At 37.4% G+C, this 13,989-nt stretch overlaps 1 protein-coding gene across 3 annotated transcripts in view; it reads right to left on the bottom strand.

Annotated features, from left to right (window-relative positions):
• The window catches only part of astn1 (astrotactin 1), a 400,574-nt gene that overhangs the window by 170,837 nt on the left and 215,748 nt on the right, over window positions 1-13,989 (bottom strand). For all 3 annotated transcript variants that reach the window (XM_041992000.1, XM_041991999.1, XM_041992001.1), the window contains one exon: window positions 325-429. In XM_041992000.1, coding sequence (XP_041847934.1) covers window positions 325-429 — 105 coding nt within the window. The remainder of the gene's footprint in view (window positions 1-324; window positions 430-13,989) is intronic.

A 13,989-nucleotide genomic window follows, 5' to 3' on the forward strand; every position in this document is an offset into this window, starting at 1 on the left:
ATGGGTGAATGTGACGTACAATGTAAAGCGCTTTGGATAAAAGCGCTATATAAGTACAGGCCATTTACCATCTGGTGGTATTCTTTAACCAGCAGAGATGTCTGTTAAAAAAATTGACAATCTGCCAATTAATGGACACAGATGATCAAACATTAAAACTGAAGTATCCAAGCTGTTGAGGAGCGGCTAACCTTGACGTGTCACATTAATTCCAGTGTGATCAGAAACTAGTGGCTGATGCTGCCTTTTTGCTCTGTGGAAACTGGAGCAAAATTTTATTCAGCCTAACAGTAATTGATGAATAAAACTTCAGAGAAATTTTACCTTGAGACAGGACCCACTGGTTGAGTTTGACGTGGTACAACACAGAGCGAAGACTCCAGTGCTGAACGAGGGGATAGCCAGAGACCTCGCTATAGTTCACCATCCCTGCAGTATCGCACAGAACAGAAAAGAAAAGCCATTAATATGCATATAGCCCCTGGAGTTATACTGGAAAACCATACATGGTGTTAGTGTGCCACCACATGTAAAAATTAATAATAATGACAAATGAAATATTGAAGCAGAGTATGTATTCTGTAAGTTATACTACCACATCACCATGTCACTATACTGATATTCTGGAGTCCTGTAATATTTTTCTGTTGCCTCTATAGTGTTCCTTTGAAGATCAGTATATTATTTCTATTGATTGAGTCTCATTTAGCTATTCTTTCCCTGTTGAAATCAATAATGCTCATCTCTTCTACCTGAGGTAATCACCAATGTACAGACATTCTTCATTTTGATCCACTGTTTAATCAAACAAAGTTACTAATGCTTTATGCTGCTCTGACTAGCATCTTTGTACTGTATTGACAGCAATAAAAATCAGCAGCACATAAAGCACGACGTGTAATGTCACAACACCATGAAGAGGTAACATTCATCACTCACAGGACAGGCGAAGATTCAACTGTTTTTGAGTTGTTTAAGGGCCAGTCAGCCTATGTTTTTTTTAACTGATCAATTATGAATGAATGAAAAGAGACTCTTAGTAACAAGATGTGCAGGGAACATCTAATCTCAGTGTCTACTCCTATGAGGATGGCTTTACATAAAAACTATATTTTTCCTGGAAAATAAAATCTATGTCAAATCAGTGGCAGAAGCCTCTGATTTTTGCATTAGAGTGTGGGATCAGGCCTTTAACATCACTTATATCAAACCACAAGCAGAGCTACAGAATATAAATCATGTAGTCTCCCATGGCAACTGACAGCCGTGTCATGCTGCAGTGGTGGGATTACAGCCATATATCACTGTGACTGCCCCCACTATGCTCACGAGCACATCCATAAGGTATCTGGTATCTAAACACAAGTGAAAGAGACAGGTTTGCTGAAAACTCAGACATGGAAGGGGCAAAAGAGATGAAGGGAAAGAAATAGTAAGACCGTAGGATGTGAGAGCGCATTGGATAAATTTTTACTGCGTTTGTTGGAAAGAGATAAATTGAGACATGACAAAACGAAAAGGAGCCAGATGCAAAAGCTCACCGAATAGCACGGGTAGAGGAAAGTGTGAGAGGATGGATAAAGAGAAAGTGTCTGCTGTCTCCAGTGATGGGTGGTGGTTTGTGTGCAAGTCACAGCAATGAAGATGTATCAGTATCCAACACAAAAAAACAATGCAGTCCGTCTTTGTGATGCATATTCTTTAAACTGAGATGAGTGGAAAACTGTTATGACAATGCAAAACTACTACAGATGTAGCTCTTTAATGAAAACTTTTTTTTTCTCTCTAAATAAAGCTAGGCAAGACAGAACGTGCAAACCAGCACTAAGCTAAAATAAGCTAAATGTATTTTAGCTAATGTCAGATTTTAAATTAATTTAGGTGTACAATAACTTACACCATATAAGGTAATGAATAAAACGAGGATGCAAACATGTCTCCCTTCTAACATAAAGAAGACTTTTCAAGATTTTTCCCTCTAGCCACACCTATACCTGATGCAGGAATACATTAAATGTCTTTAAATGTATTATTGATATATGCATTTTTCAAATGTACATATTTATTCTGTTGTTAAAAAGTCACCTTCCTCCTTTTGCACATCCCTTACTAAACCACCAAGATTTCCATAAATCAGAAGACACCTCCACCACATACTCAGGAGGGTTTACGGGGAAGAAAGTTCCCATCGCTCTAAAAGATGTTCCTTGTTCTAAAAGGTACCCAAGATCATGAATGAAACAAATGGAAATAATCTTTGCATGTTCACTTTGAGTGACTCAGCGACTTCAGCCATACTATTCTGTATATAGTCTATGAGACAAGAGAAGTACCTGAAAGAGTTAATATAACATAAACAAGATTAGGACATGAGATTTAAAATGAACGCTTCATGGAAAAACGGTCAAGCTTTGAATTTAAAGATCTCAGTATCAGCTTGGACACGTAAAACAAGGTTTAGATGTTTAGTCCAAATCCCCAGAACTGAGGAGCAAACTGCCTTTGCCTGTTTGAAGCAACACATGGAGATACAAATTAGATATGAAGTGTAAGTGTTGAGGACACGTGCAAGGCCGGTAACAGTTTCTTTACAAGGGTGCTGTGAAAATGCAATATTTGGCAGAGGCCTGACACCACCTATGAACTTGATAAATAAGCCTCTAAATGTGATGTTCCTGCAATGTCCTCACCTTCAGCTACATCCATTTATCCCCTCTTATGGGAAATGGCTCCTTGGAACGATAGATATATTCCCCCAGCATTGAGAGAGTGAGAGCACACCACTACATAACCTCCCCATCCTCCGCCTCCTTTAGTGAAAATGAATAACAAGCCCAAAACATATACAGTAGCGCAGCAAATTCTTCTTCTTGCTGAAAGGCCTTGTCTGCCTTTTAGCCCTGGGGTGCTCTGCTCTCATTGTCTGACAGAATGATTAATTTGACTGAACTTCACTTTGCAAACATTCCAAGTTCACATTCCCTCTCCGTACAGCTGGTGCCAGAACCTCTCAGAGAAGCAGCTTGGTCAGGGCTGTGCTGTGTACGACAGCTGATTCCCTTTGTAAAAATAAAAGGCGTGAAAAATGTCTTGTCAAAACTGCACTACGAAGAAGATAAAAGGCATGAAATAAATAAGCTTTACTTGCTTTAAAGATGTTGAACAGACACAGCAAATATGGCTGTCATATAGCATTTCCATGGCTCTTTCTGTGTTTCTGCCCAGCCCTGGTCAGAATAACTTTACCTCCAGCTGGGGCTAAAGAGGGGGTGTGAAGAGGAGGCTGGATGCATTTACAGCTAAAACTCCACTGGTAACTGTAGTTTTTCCTATTGTGTCATAAACTGCACAAACAAATGAGAATGTTAGTTGTTTACTTAACTTTTGAATTTAGTGTTTACTGTGTCATCATTCGCTAACTGACTATAATGATCCTGAAGAAACATCTGTATGTTAAGGACTTATTTACACAATAGTTGATCCTTTTACTTCAGACATCTGTATTATAAGACCGTATTTCAACTAATAATGTTATCTCTGAAGTCTCATATTTTTTTCTTCAGCAGGAAATTGTCAGTGTTGGTGGCACCGTCAGGTTAATTTAACCAAACTTAGCTATCTCTTTAAATTTAATTAGGGTGATATTATGCACTTCTTTACAAGTATAACTGAATGATGGAAAACAGGCCATTTTAAAACCATAAAATGATAACTGCAGATGTATTTTGATGAATCAAAGTGTTCCATTTGACCAAAACTTTTGTTTTCCTCCCTGAGTGCAGGATGAGTCATAGAAATTATTAAAATTATTAAACATACAAAACAACTTCTTCGTGTCACAGTTGGGTCACATACGGGCTTCTGGGAAAATTCAAATTGGATATGATTTCATGGAGACTTAAAACCCTGTATCATGAACCCTTTCCGAAGTTAAATACATGTTATGAGGACTTAGAATTCATGGATATTTATTTATCAAAGTACTTGGTTAACCATTATCTACTAGCTCTCTATCATATCAAGTGATCTGACCAAGTCATTCTAATGTGCTTTCTTCTTTTGCCTTCAATGCCAGTAAAACGTCCGGGCACATTTTCCCATTACAACCAATAGGAAAGTGTGTCTAAAGTTTTGACTAGTGGTCCATCCATCCATCTTTTTTCTATACCACTAATTCCAATTCAGGGTCGCTGCAGCCTACTGCAGAAATTAGCAGGCGAGAGGCAGGGTACACCGTGGACGGGTCACCGGTCCATTGCAGGGCCAACACAGAGAGACAAACAACCACTCACGCTAACACTCACTCCTAGGGAGAATTTAGAGTGACCAATTTAGCTAACATGCATGTTTTTGGGTGGTGTGAGGAAGCCAGAGTGCCCTGAGAGACCTTGCTGTGAGGCAAGAAGGTCTGGTAGTGACTGTTCGAGTACAACTTAAAAGTGGTTCTGGGGTTCAAAAAAAAAACTCCCTCAGGGCACAAGCAACCAAAAAAAGTGCTACTAAGTGTTTTTCTTGGTCAAACCGGTGAGCTTAACATTTGGCGGGTCTAAGTGTAAAACTTTTGACTCCAAAATATTAGTCTGTGTATTCTGTGTATTTCCTCCTTACCTGAGCTCACAGACTAACACTGTGATGGAAAAGCAGTGAAAGGCAGAGACGGGGTGGGTCTTCACCTTTGATTGTTTAATTTATTTATTCTTTATTATCAAGTTTTCTTTATGAAACAAATAAATGAATATAAACAAAGTTTAAACACTTAAATGAAAATTTGCAGAATGTATGTTATGTAATCTGCCACTTTCACACAAATAATTAAACCCATAATAAATAAAAATGTATTATCTATGCTGTCAAATGCTTTGTTGAGGACAATAAAAAGGCAACATAAATAATTTTCCTTACCGACTGCAGTGGATATTTCTATACATGTTAATTCCATTAATGTTGATTCCCATTAAATCCAAAAGGGAAAATGTGTCTAAACTTTTGACTGGTAGTGTTAATAAACAGGTCAATAACATCATTTTATTATTTACCAGTATATGCCAAAAACAGGGATGGTCTCTAAACTGCAGTTGTTGTGTGGATGTTTACGACTGGTTGAGTCACTGAGTCATAAACGTGGTATTTACTTGGTACTTTCATAATCAGTCCAAGTCGATCATTCTCATGAAAAAAAAGTATTTAAGTGGAAAATTGGGCAGAAGGAATAAAGCCTCATAACTCATTTCAAACTTTAAAATGTTTAGTTTTTATTCAGTTCAATGAAGGTAGCAGTCAAAATTTGTTTTATCTATATATTTCTTACCATTTAACAGTGATGCTTCAAAATAACAAGAAACATTTTCCTAAACATTTTTCTTGTTCACAATAATTTAAACAACCATCAATATATATGGGTAATGATAAAAAAAAATCCTTAAAATGTATTAAAATGTGGCGCTGAGAGCGACGCTGGTGAAACCAAGTTAAAAAGTTTGCAACTCCAGTGCAACTAATGCAGAAAGTTAATAAGGAGCCCTGTTTATATTACACTGTCTTGCTCTGAAATGTGTCACATTATGTAGTCTTTACCAGCTACTTACATTGTTTGTACATCTACAGTAATCTCTGCCTACAAAGGGAATGAAAACGTGGGTGTCCAGTTACACATTTCTGCACTTTTGGTTAAAATAAGAAGAAAATTTGCAATGCTGATTTTATGATTTAAGTTTTATGTAGCAAAAATCACTTTATCTGTTGAAACTGATAAAAAAAAAGGCAAACCTAGACTAATGCAGATAAAATCATGGTGCTTAGATGGAGTGGTGAAAACTATCATTACAGTTAAGTGGAAACTCAAAAAGGACATACAGCCATATGTTAGACATGAGAAGAACAAGACTGTAACGATCTGGAACAAAGAGTCAGACATAATGCACTCATCAAGTAATTTAAAAGACACAAGACCTGAGGAGAAAAAAAGAAAAGAAGGAATAAGTAAAAGGCAAAGGCAACTTGAAGGAGAGCTGCAAAACAGAGCGGCATTTTGACGCCAGAGATCTCGGAACAGAAATAGAACCAATTAGGAGAGCAAAAAATGGCTCATGCAGCAACAAAACCAATACAGCCGTTGCCAAGTCTTGATGAAGACTTCAAGGTGGACCAGAGAAGACTAAAATTAGACATCAGGGCCCTCATTATTGTCGAGCTACACTTTATCAAAAGTAAGTCCTGTGAAGTTCTTTCAATGCCGGAGAAGCTCTTATTAGCAGTAGGTAAGTAGGAGCATGTGGGAAGAACTGGATGTGTCTCCTGCTGTTACTCTGTCGTTGACAAGAGCCTTTAAAAACCTTGGACAAAAAGATGGAAGAAAATAACATGCAGCCTAATGCAGGCTGAAAAATAGTGGATGAAGTACAGCTTCCATAGTCTCATGGGTTGTATTCTAGCTGTGAAACCAATAATGTCCCATTTCATTTTATGGTCCTGCTGACGGTTATGTATAAGAGAACCAGAAAATTAACATGAGTTATTGTTGCATACATTAAATTGCCAATCACAAATGACTTTTTGTTTGTTGGAGGGAGGGGGGGGGCTTGAGGAAATCAATAATTATTAGTTTCTCTTGCAGATTTATCAGCTGGCGAACATTATTAATTTTTAAATGTATGCTGGATAACAGAGCAAAAGGCTTTCATTCATTTATTTATTTTTACAGGAGCTATATCTTTAACTCATGTAGTGTTGGGCTCTGGATGCATACAGCAGTCACATAAATCAAAATAAAATAAAATCAATATTTTAGCTCGCTGAGAGACTACGTGCAGCCCGTTAGGAAGCGAACCAATGAACAACAGAGTTCAGTTCCCGAGTACTGGAGTTTTTTTTTGTTTGTTTTTTGTTTCTGTGCAATAAATCTTCTAACATGTCTGCTTTTGAATCATCCTATTGGGGAGATAAAACAAAAAACTTGCAAGAAAGGGCAGATATCTGATTTTACACATCATTCAGCATTTCATTAAACTCAAAGTGCACCGTACAATGTCCGACTACAGTGTTTTATCAGACCCCTAAGAAACTTTCAGGTTTCCTTTAGAGAATTATTTCAAAATGATATTTAAGCTAGCCACTGTTCAATGTTTCTGTGAATATTGGCATTTACCGTGAAATATACTGTTCTGTGACAAAGAAATTTTGAAAAAGAGAGAAGTTATGACTTTGATTTGAGCCTGAAGATGATCAAATGCTTCACTTATTTGGCAGAACAAGAGTTGTGATGGTGTGGTGTCTAGTCTGACTAGAATAACACACTTATAAACGTAACAAAAGTCATGTCTCTACAATAGACAACATTATAATAATACCACACATACACATTTCAATCCTCAATATGATAGAAATAATGACTAGTTATTGTTAAATCTGAGTCCATATGGATATAACAGAAAAAAGAGAAAGAAAACAACAATAATATTGAAATAGATGTTTTTGATTTTGCATAATTTATAACGGCTAGATCTTTAATGAAGCTGCTAAACACGAAGAATATCCTGAAGAATATCCAGCACCATGTTGCTGCTCGCATGAAACTGCTTGGTAAATGTAAATTGGTGTAAAATGAGTTCTCTTCTTAACATTTATGACTGCTTTGGGAAGCCGTGCACAGGATATCACACAAACAAAAGCCTTGCTAATTCTTGAGGCTGAAAGCTCAGAGGTGACGGATATCTGTTGAAACAGTCCTTCTCCATGTTTGGCTGGAAGTGGTTTGTTATTTTAGTCGCTTTTCTAAAGAAGATTCATAGGAATGAGCTCAGGTAAGAAAGTAATCTTACGGCTCATAGAACCCCATTAACAAGCCTGGCCTGTGCTCCATTTCACTCTCGGATAAGTCTGGAAATGAATGATTTAGTGGGAAAGAGAAGGGTAAGAAAGAGAGTGAGAAGGTTGGGGAAAAAATGTGAGGGGTGAATATTGGGACTTCTCTGAGAAGAAGCCCATTCTTCTAATCTAATAGGAAACTAAATGTAACACACCACAACACTGGTTTCTTCCATGGAACAATCCCGCTAGGAAAGAGAAAGAAAAAAAAAAAAAAGAAAAATTGGAGTAAAAAGGTTGGTCCACAAAAAAGATGAAAAGGCATCCCAGGTGATGGTTAGGATGGGAAGACTGTCTGAAGATCTATCATCATACAGGCCATCCCCGCATGTGCTCATCTTCTTTCAGGCAGGCAGTCTCTACAGAATGCCAGCAATAATCTCAACATTACTGTTTATAAGAGATATTTTCCACCTAGGTTTCCTCTTCAGTTACATTTAGACCATGCTCAAGGCTAACATTACAGTCACTGTGACCTACTGAAAAGAAAAAGTTTCAACAATGTGCTTGTTTTCCTCTTCTCCTGGGTTGTGGTCTCATTTTCTGTTTTCTTTACTGTAAAAAAAAAAAAATCTGCAAGTCCATCCTTAGGAATTTCTGAAATAATGAAAATACTATTTTCAGAACTAATCATAAGGAATATATCTTTAAGAATGCAGTCTGGCATCAAAATGTGTACCAGCTACACTGAGTGAACCACACAGAAAAATGCATTATTTCAACTGTAAACGTGGAAATTGATAGATACTTGTGTATTCTGACGTGTTTCTTTTCTATAGGCGGGCGTATACATATGTGCGGTCCTCTCTGTAGATAGGACAGAGCAGAAAGTCTGCACTCTGTGGCTCAAATTTATTTTAGTTAAGATTATAAATGAAAACCAGTGTTGATTGTTGAGTTAATTTCAGTTTCAGATGCTGTCAGGCTGGGATTATTCACCAAAATAACTTGTCAGATTTAGGCATGGTGTTGGCACAAGTTGACATTTTTCCATGGAAAAAAAAAGCAAACACATAAAAGACAGAAAAAATGTTAAAAAAGCTGCTTTTGCATCTCAAGGTGACATGTTTTTATCATCTGAGCTGCTGTGAGAGACGATTAAAGGGACCACCACTGTTAGCAATTCCAAATAAGACGCCAGAAAGGTTCAGCAGATACCTCTGTGCTTGTGTGGTCACAATGCCATATGCTTTGACTTTAATTAAGAGGGACTTGGGGAGAAAGGGACTATGAGTTGAACTATGAATCACTGCCACTCTGCTTGCCTCAAAAGCCCCATTCGGCTGGATTTAAAGGGGGCGACCTGCCCACAGAGGTCCCCCCTTTCTATAAATAAAAGTGATGTGTTAAATATGAATGCTTTTTACACTTTGAATCTGCTTTTGATTTTAAATATGGTTATAACATAAATACACATAGTTAACATAGTCAGATTTAATCTGATCCATTTATACATACAAACTTTTGCAGAAGGAGGTTGAGAGCTTGATTGTCTCCTAGGGGAATTAAATTACTGTTGAACATCTCTAACACTTTAGTGAGAGAAAATTTATCTGGAAATATAAAGATAACAATGCATTAAGAAAAAGAAAAGAGCTCCAGAGGACAACAAAAAAATGCATGCAAGCTTCAGGCTGAGAATCAAAGCTTTAGTTGTAAGAGTGTGTGAAGGGAGTGGGGAAAGGTGGCTGCACTCAGGTATGATGGCGAATCAAGGCCAAATTCAATAAATGATGGGCTCTGGATGCCCTTCAGCTACCTCAAAAGACAAACAACAAAAAACTCTGCAGCCTTTGACAGATAGTCTTACTCTGCAGTAGATCACAGATGTCCTTGTTAATCCGGCCCAACATTGTCCTGCTGAAGCACACAAGTGGTCTCAGAGGTCTAAATCTTTTTCAAATATGAGAAACAAGGCCTGAGGAGGAACATTTGGACTCCAATCCTTTAAGTCTGGTTGGAAACAAACCTCTTGCTCACACTGACTGCATATGTCTACAAGGCAGGTATGACTCTTTCACCAGGACACCCAGCCTGAGCTTCTCCCTCTGGTAGCATGCCATGACCCCCAACTGTATTAATTATCATATCCAGCATTGTCAGGTAATTAACTGACGTTTAATATAGGAAGTGGCTGGAGCAATTCCATGCAATTAATCAGTGTAGAGGAATGAATTAAAATCCCTCCTAGAGGTGATTACTACTGAAGGTCTGCAGTCAAAATTGAATTTTAATTGAGCTTCGAATGTTTTTTTTTTCATTCATGACTGGAAACAGAAGTGGTTCTCAGAACAGCTCGTGTCCTTACACTGTGAGCTTTGTCTAATAGAATACCTGCAAAGGAAAACAGATGAGAGAATAAACTCAGACCTGCCTACAGAAAATGCAATTAAGTTGTAAAGGGCAAATATTATAAAGGGCATCATGTGCATGTACAATGGACATGAAAATTGAAATCAACATTAGGGATTAGAAACTACTGAAGCATTAAATGAATGGTAAGTCCAAAAGAAGTTAAAAAGCAACAGGACTTGATTAACACTTAATGAATTTAGTTCACTTCATGCTAAAGGACAATAAGAGCCTCTTTAGAAAAAAAAGGGTTAAAAAAAAGTTCCTTATCTATGGCACCCCACCCTATTATAGACGGGACAATGATAACAGAGGAGTTTGCTAAAATAAATGTTGCTTCAGCTCAGGAAGTGAATATCTTATCTGTTATCTGTCATGTTTGTGGAGTTTTTGGTATGGTATGGTGGTTGTATTTTGTTTTCCACAGTAATATTGCTTCTTCTGAGAAGTTATCTTGATGCAGCATTAACAACATGATGAAAGCTGTGGAGAGCATGCTATACTTGAATTTTCAGTATTCTAGTTTCTGGGGGAAAAAAAAAGGTAGGAAAAATGTTAGAATCTAAGCAATTAATGGTCTTCAGTGACCAATTTTATACACTGAATTTGAGGCTGTGTGAATATTAAGTGAACCACACATCTCTATGGTACAGTTTATTAGCTCAGCTCAAAAACCAGAAAATATAACGAGAAAGCACCATTTGTAGCATCAGGGTTGCGTTCTTCATATCTTCACATCTCTTCAGATAAAAATGATTATATTCTAAACTTAAGAAAAGTACAAAAGCAATTAATACCAAAGTAACAAAGTGCCATTTAGGTTAATAACTTATTAGATTCAAGGCTCCTGGGCATATTTAATCAGACAGGGAGATTATTAACTAACCTAAAAGATAAGTGAAATTCTTAGAGAATAAAACAACCCATAAACATTTTGTTTAGTTTACACATGTACAGGGTGCGTTTTTCAGTAAATTGTGGAATAACAATAAGAAAATCATTAACACCATAAGAACAGAGAGGGAAAGTGCAAATGCAAAACTATATCAAAGTTTTATCTACTGAATGCATTTAAGAGCATCAAGTTATGATGAACTTGGCTGAATGTGAAGAGACTGAAAAACTCTAAGAAGGGCTGACAGATAAAGAGGAGGTGGATGACAGAGAAGCACTTAGCAAAAGAAACCCATGGAGACTGACGAAGCCTAAAACTAGTTCAGAACAGAGAGTGAAGTGACAGGAAGAGTCACAGGGTTATAACCCTCTTAGCAGAAGTGCAGCTAAAGTGCAAAAACACCATCGGGTCAAAACACAGCATAGGAAAAGTGTGATTGCTACAGTTTGTTGTGATTTTGTATGTGTCCTCAAGTGTGCCGTGTGTGCTAAATAAAAGAATGGTCATAAACCTGTGCTGCTGTGTTGCATGTGAGTAAGGGTGATTGATAACACTGAAGAAGAAGACAAAGGTTTAGAAGCTACCATGTCAGCATTAACTGTTTATTCTGTGCCTCTTGGGAGGGAGTAGAGGGATGGGATGACAAAGCTGGTGAAATGATGGGCCGTAGATGCCCTTCACCACCAACCTCTGAGGATGAACAACTCAGACCAGGAGCTGCTGATGAAGAGATGGTGCATAAAAGTATTTCATCGTTTATTCCCCATCTGTCCTCAATTAGTACTGGCACCAAAGCAGCCTGATCACTCAATTTAACTGCGGAGTTGATGTTAATGCACAAGTGCATATGCAACAGCAAATCTAACATTTACAGTGATGTGCAGGTGACGTGTCAGTGAATCTCCCCAACAATGATTTCTTCATTGCATCCATTAGGAGCGAAAGAGAGAAATTCATAACACCAGTTCTAAATGTAATAATTGGAATTTAAACTATTTTCAACAGCATAAAATTACTGGATTTCACACCACAGAAAAGCCATTTCGGTTAGTTCCAGCAGTTGGATGGTTTTGTTGGGTTGCTGGCAACAGCAGGTGGGCTGCACTTTGACCAGAGATCCAGAAACAAAGCAAACAAAATTTAGCTGTAGAAATCGTGTCATGACTGCAAAGTGGTAACAAAATGACATTATAGACTAAGGACCTGGGGAAGTGTCCTCCCAAGAACATCAGGCTTCTGGGAAGTATCTTGATTTCTCAAATTCATGGAGAACTGCATATTAATGTAGTATAATCCCATCTGTGGGAGAAGAAAAAATCCTCTGCTAAGATCTAGAAAGGTAATGATGCTTATAGACTCCCTCATTTTTACTGGTGGCTCCCTAAACTGTCTTTTGGCTTAGTTCACTTATGATGTTTGGACTAAAACGTCTCACACAACTAATGCCAATACAACACAGAAACCTAAGAAGTTTGAGAGCACTTGCTTTCCTGTTTTAACAGCACTTACAAGCAAACAGGTGTTTGGGTTTAAAATGGTTGCTGTCAATCATGATTTTCACTTTAAACAATTTTAAGTACACCCATGTAAGAGATGCAGGATGTGGAATCCAGTGACAATCCTTCAGTTGTTTTGTCTCTATTGTTAATTTAACAAAAGACCTTGAATAGGAAGAAGGTGTGAAATACCCCAAAGAAGAAATGAAAGAATTTTAGCCAGCTACAAGATGTACAAGATGAGCCAAAAGGGTAGTTACTCAGTATTGACCACACAGGATGCTGCAGCAGCAGTAAGATTGGTGAGCCTTTATCCATGCACTGCTCTTTACATAAAAAAAGAGCTGCAAGGACTGCTTTTTACTTTCACTTTTAAAATGATTTAAACCTAAAGTGATTATTTGATAAAGATAAGATTCAAGCTCATGCCTTTGAAGTGTTGAACCGGCCTTTATTTTGAAAGCTTTAGTCTCCCTTCAAAGCTAAAATATCATTGCACCTCATTCATAAAACAAAGAGCTGTCAAATATTGAAAAAAAAAAAAAATCTAAATATTACCCTGGCAATCAAACACATTTTGTTGGAGATATCACAAAGAAAGAAAGGTTTTCTGGAAGAAGTGGTGGATCCCGTGTGCCTGTGGTGCAAAGACCTGCACTGTTAACGCTGGGGTGCACTGCCTGGATAATGTGACTATTGCAGGAAATGTAACGCAACAGAAGGTTTCTGAAAAGTTTTGCAAATTCCAAACTACTGCATAAATTATAATCATACCATAAAAAATACTAAAACATGCATATACCTTCTCTTTTCTCATCCTTGGGAGGCTTTGAAGTGAGGATACAGTGTTTTAACGTTGCAGATAAGCCAGTCTCACTGCTGAGGAACAGAGATGGAAGTGCTGCATCTACTTCAAGATCTTCTTTTTTTTTCTCGTTTTTTTAAATGATAACATCCAGATGAGTTGTTTTTCCAGTTTAATTAATATGTAACAATAAGCTGTTAATGAGTACGAGTTTCATATTAGAAGCTGCTGCATATAAAAGGCTGATTATAGCCTGTTGATTTGATGCGATTAAGCACAGAAATTCCAACAATAGCAGAATGAAAGCAGAGTTCTCAGTAACTTGGTGAAGAGAATAAAGACAAAGAATAAAAAGTAGTGGTCACTCACAATTGCCATGTAGAAAACTAAAAATGATCAGTTTCTGTTTTTAATTATCCATCCATCCATCCATTTTTAATTATATGATTTTATTATATCCCAAAGCTTTGGTAATGTCATTTCATGAGATCAATGCTGACAAATCGTATTAACGCTGCTAAAGGAGTGAAGAGAATAAAGGGGCAGATGCTAAAGCAGGCATAAAAATAAAAATAAAA

This window comes from Melanotaenia boesemani, chromosome 8, assembly GCF_017639745.1.
Source record: "Melanotaenia boesemani isolate fMelBoe1 chromosome 8, fMelBoe1.pri, whole genome shotgun sequence".
Classification (NCBI taxonomy): domain Eukaryota; kingdom Metazoa; phylum Chordata; class Actinopteri; order Atheriniformes; family Melanotaeniidae; genus Melanotaenia; species Melanotaenia boesemani.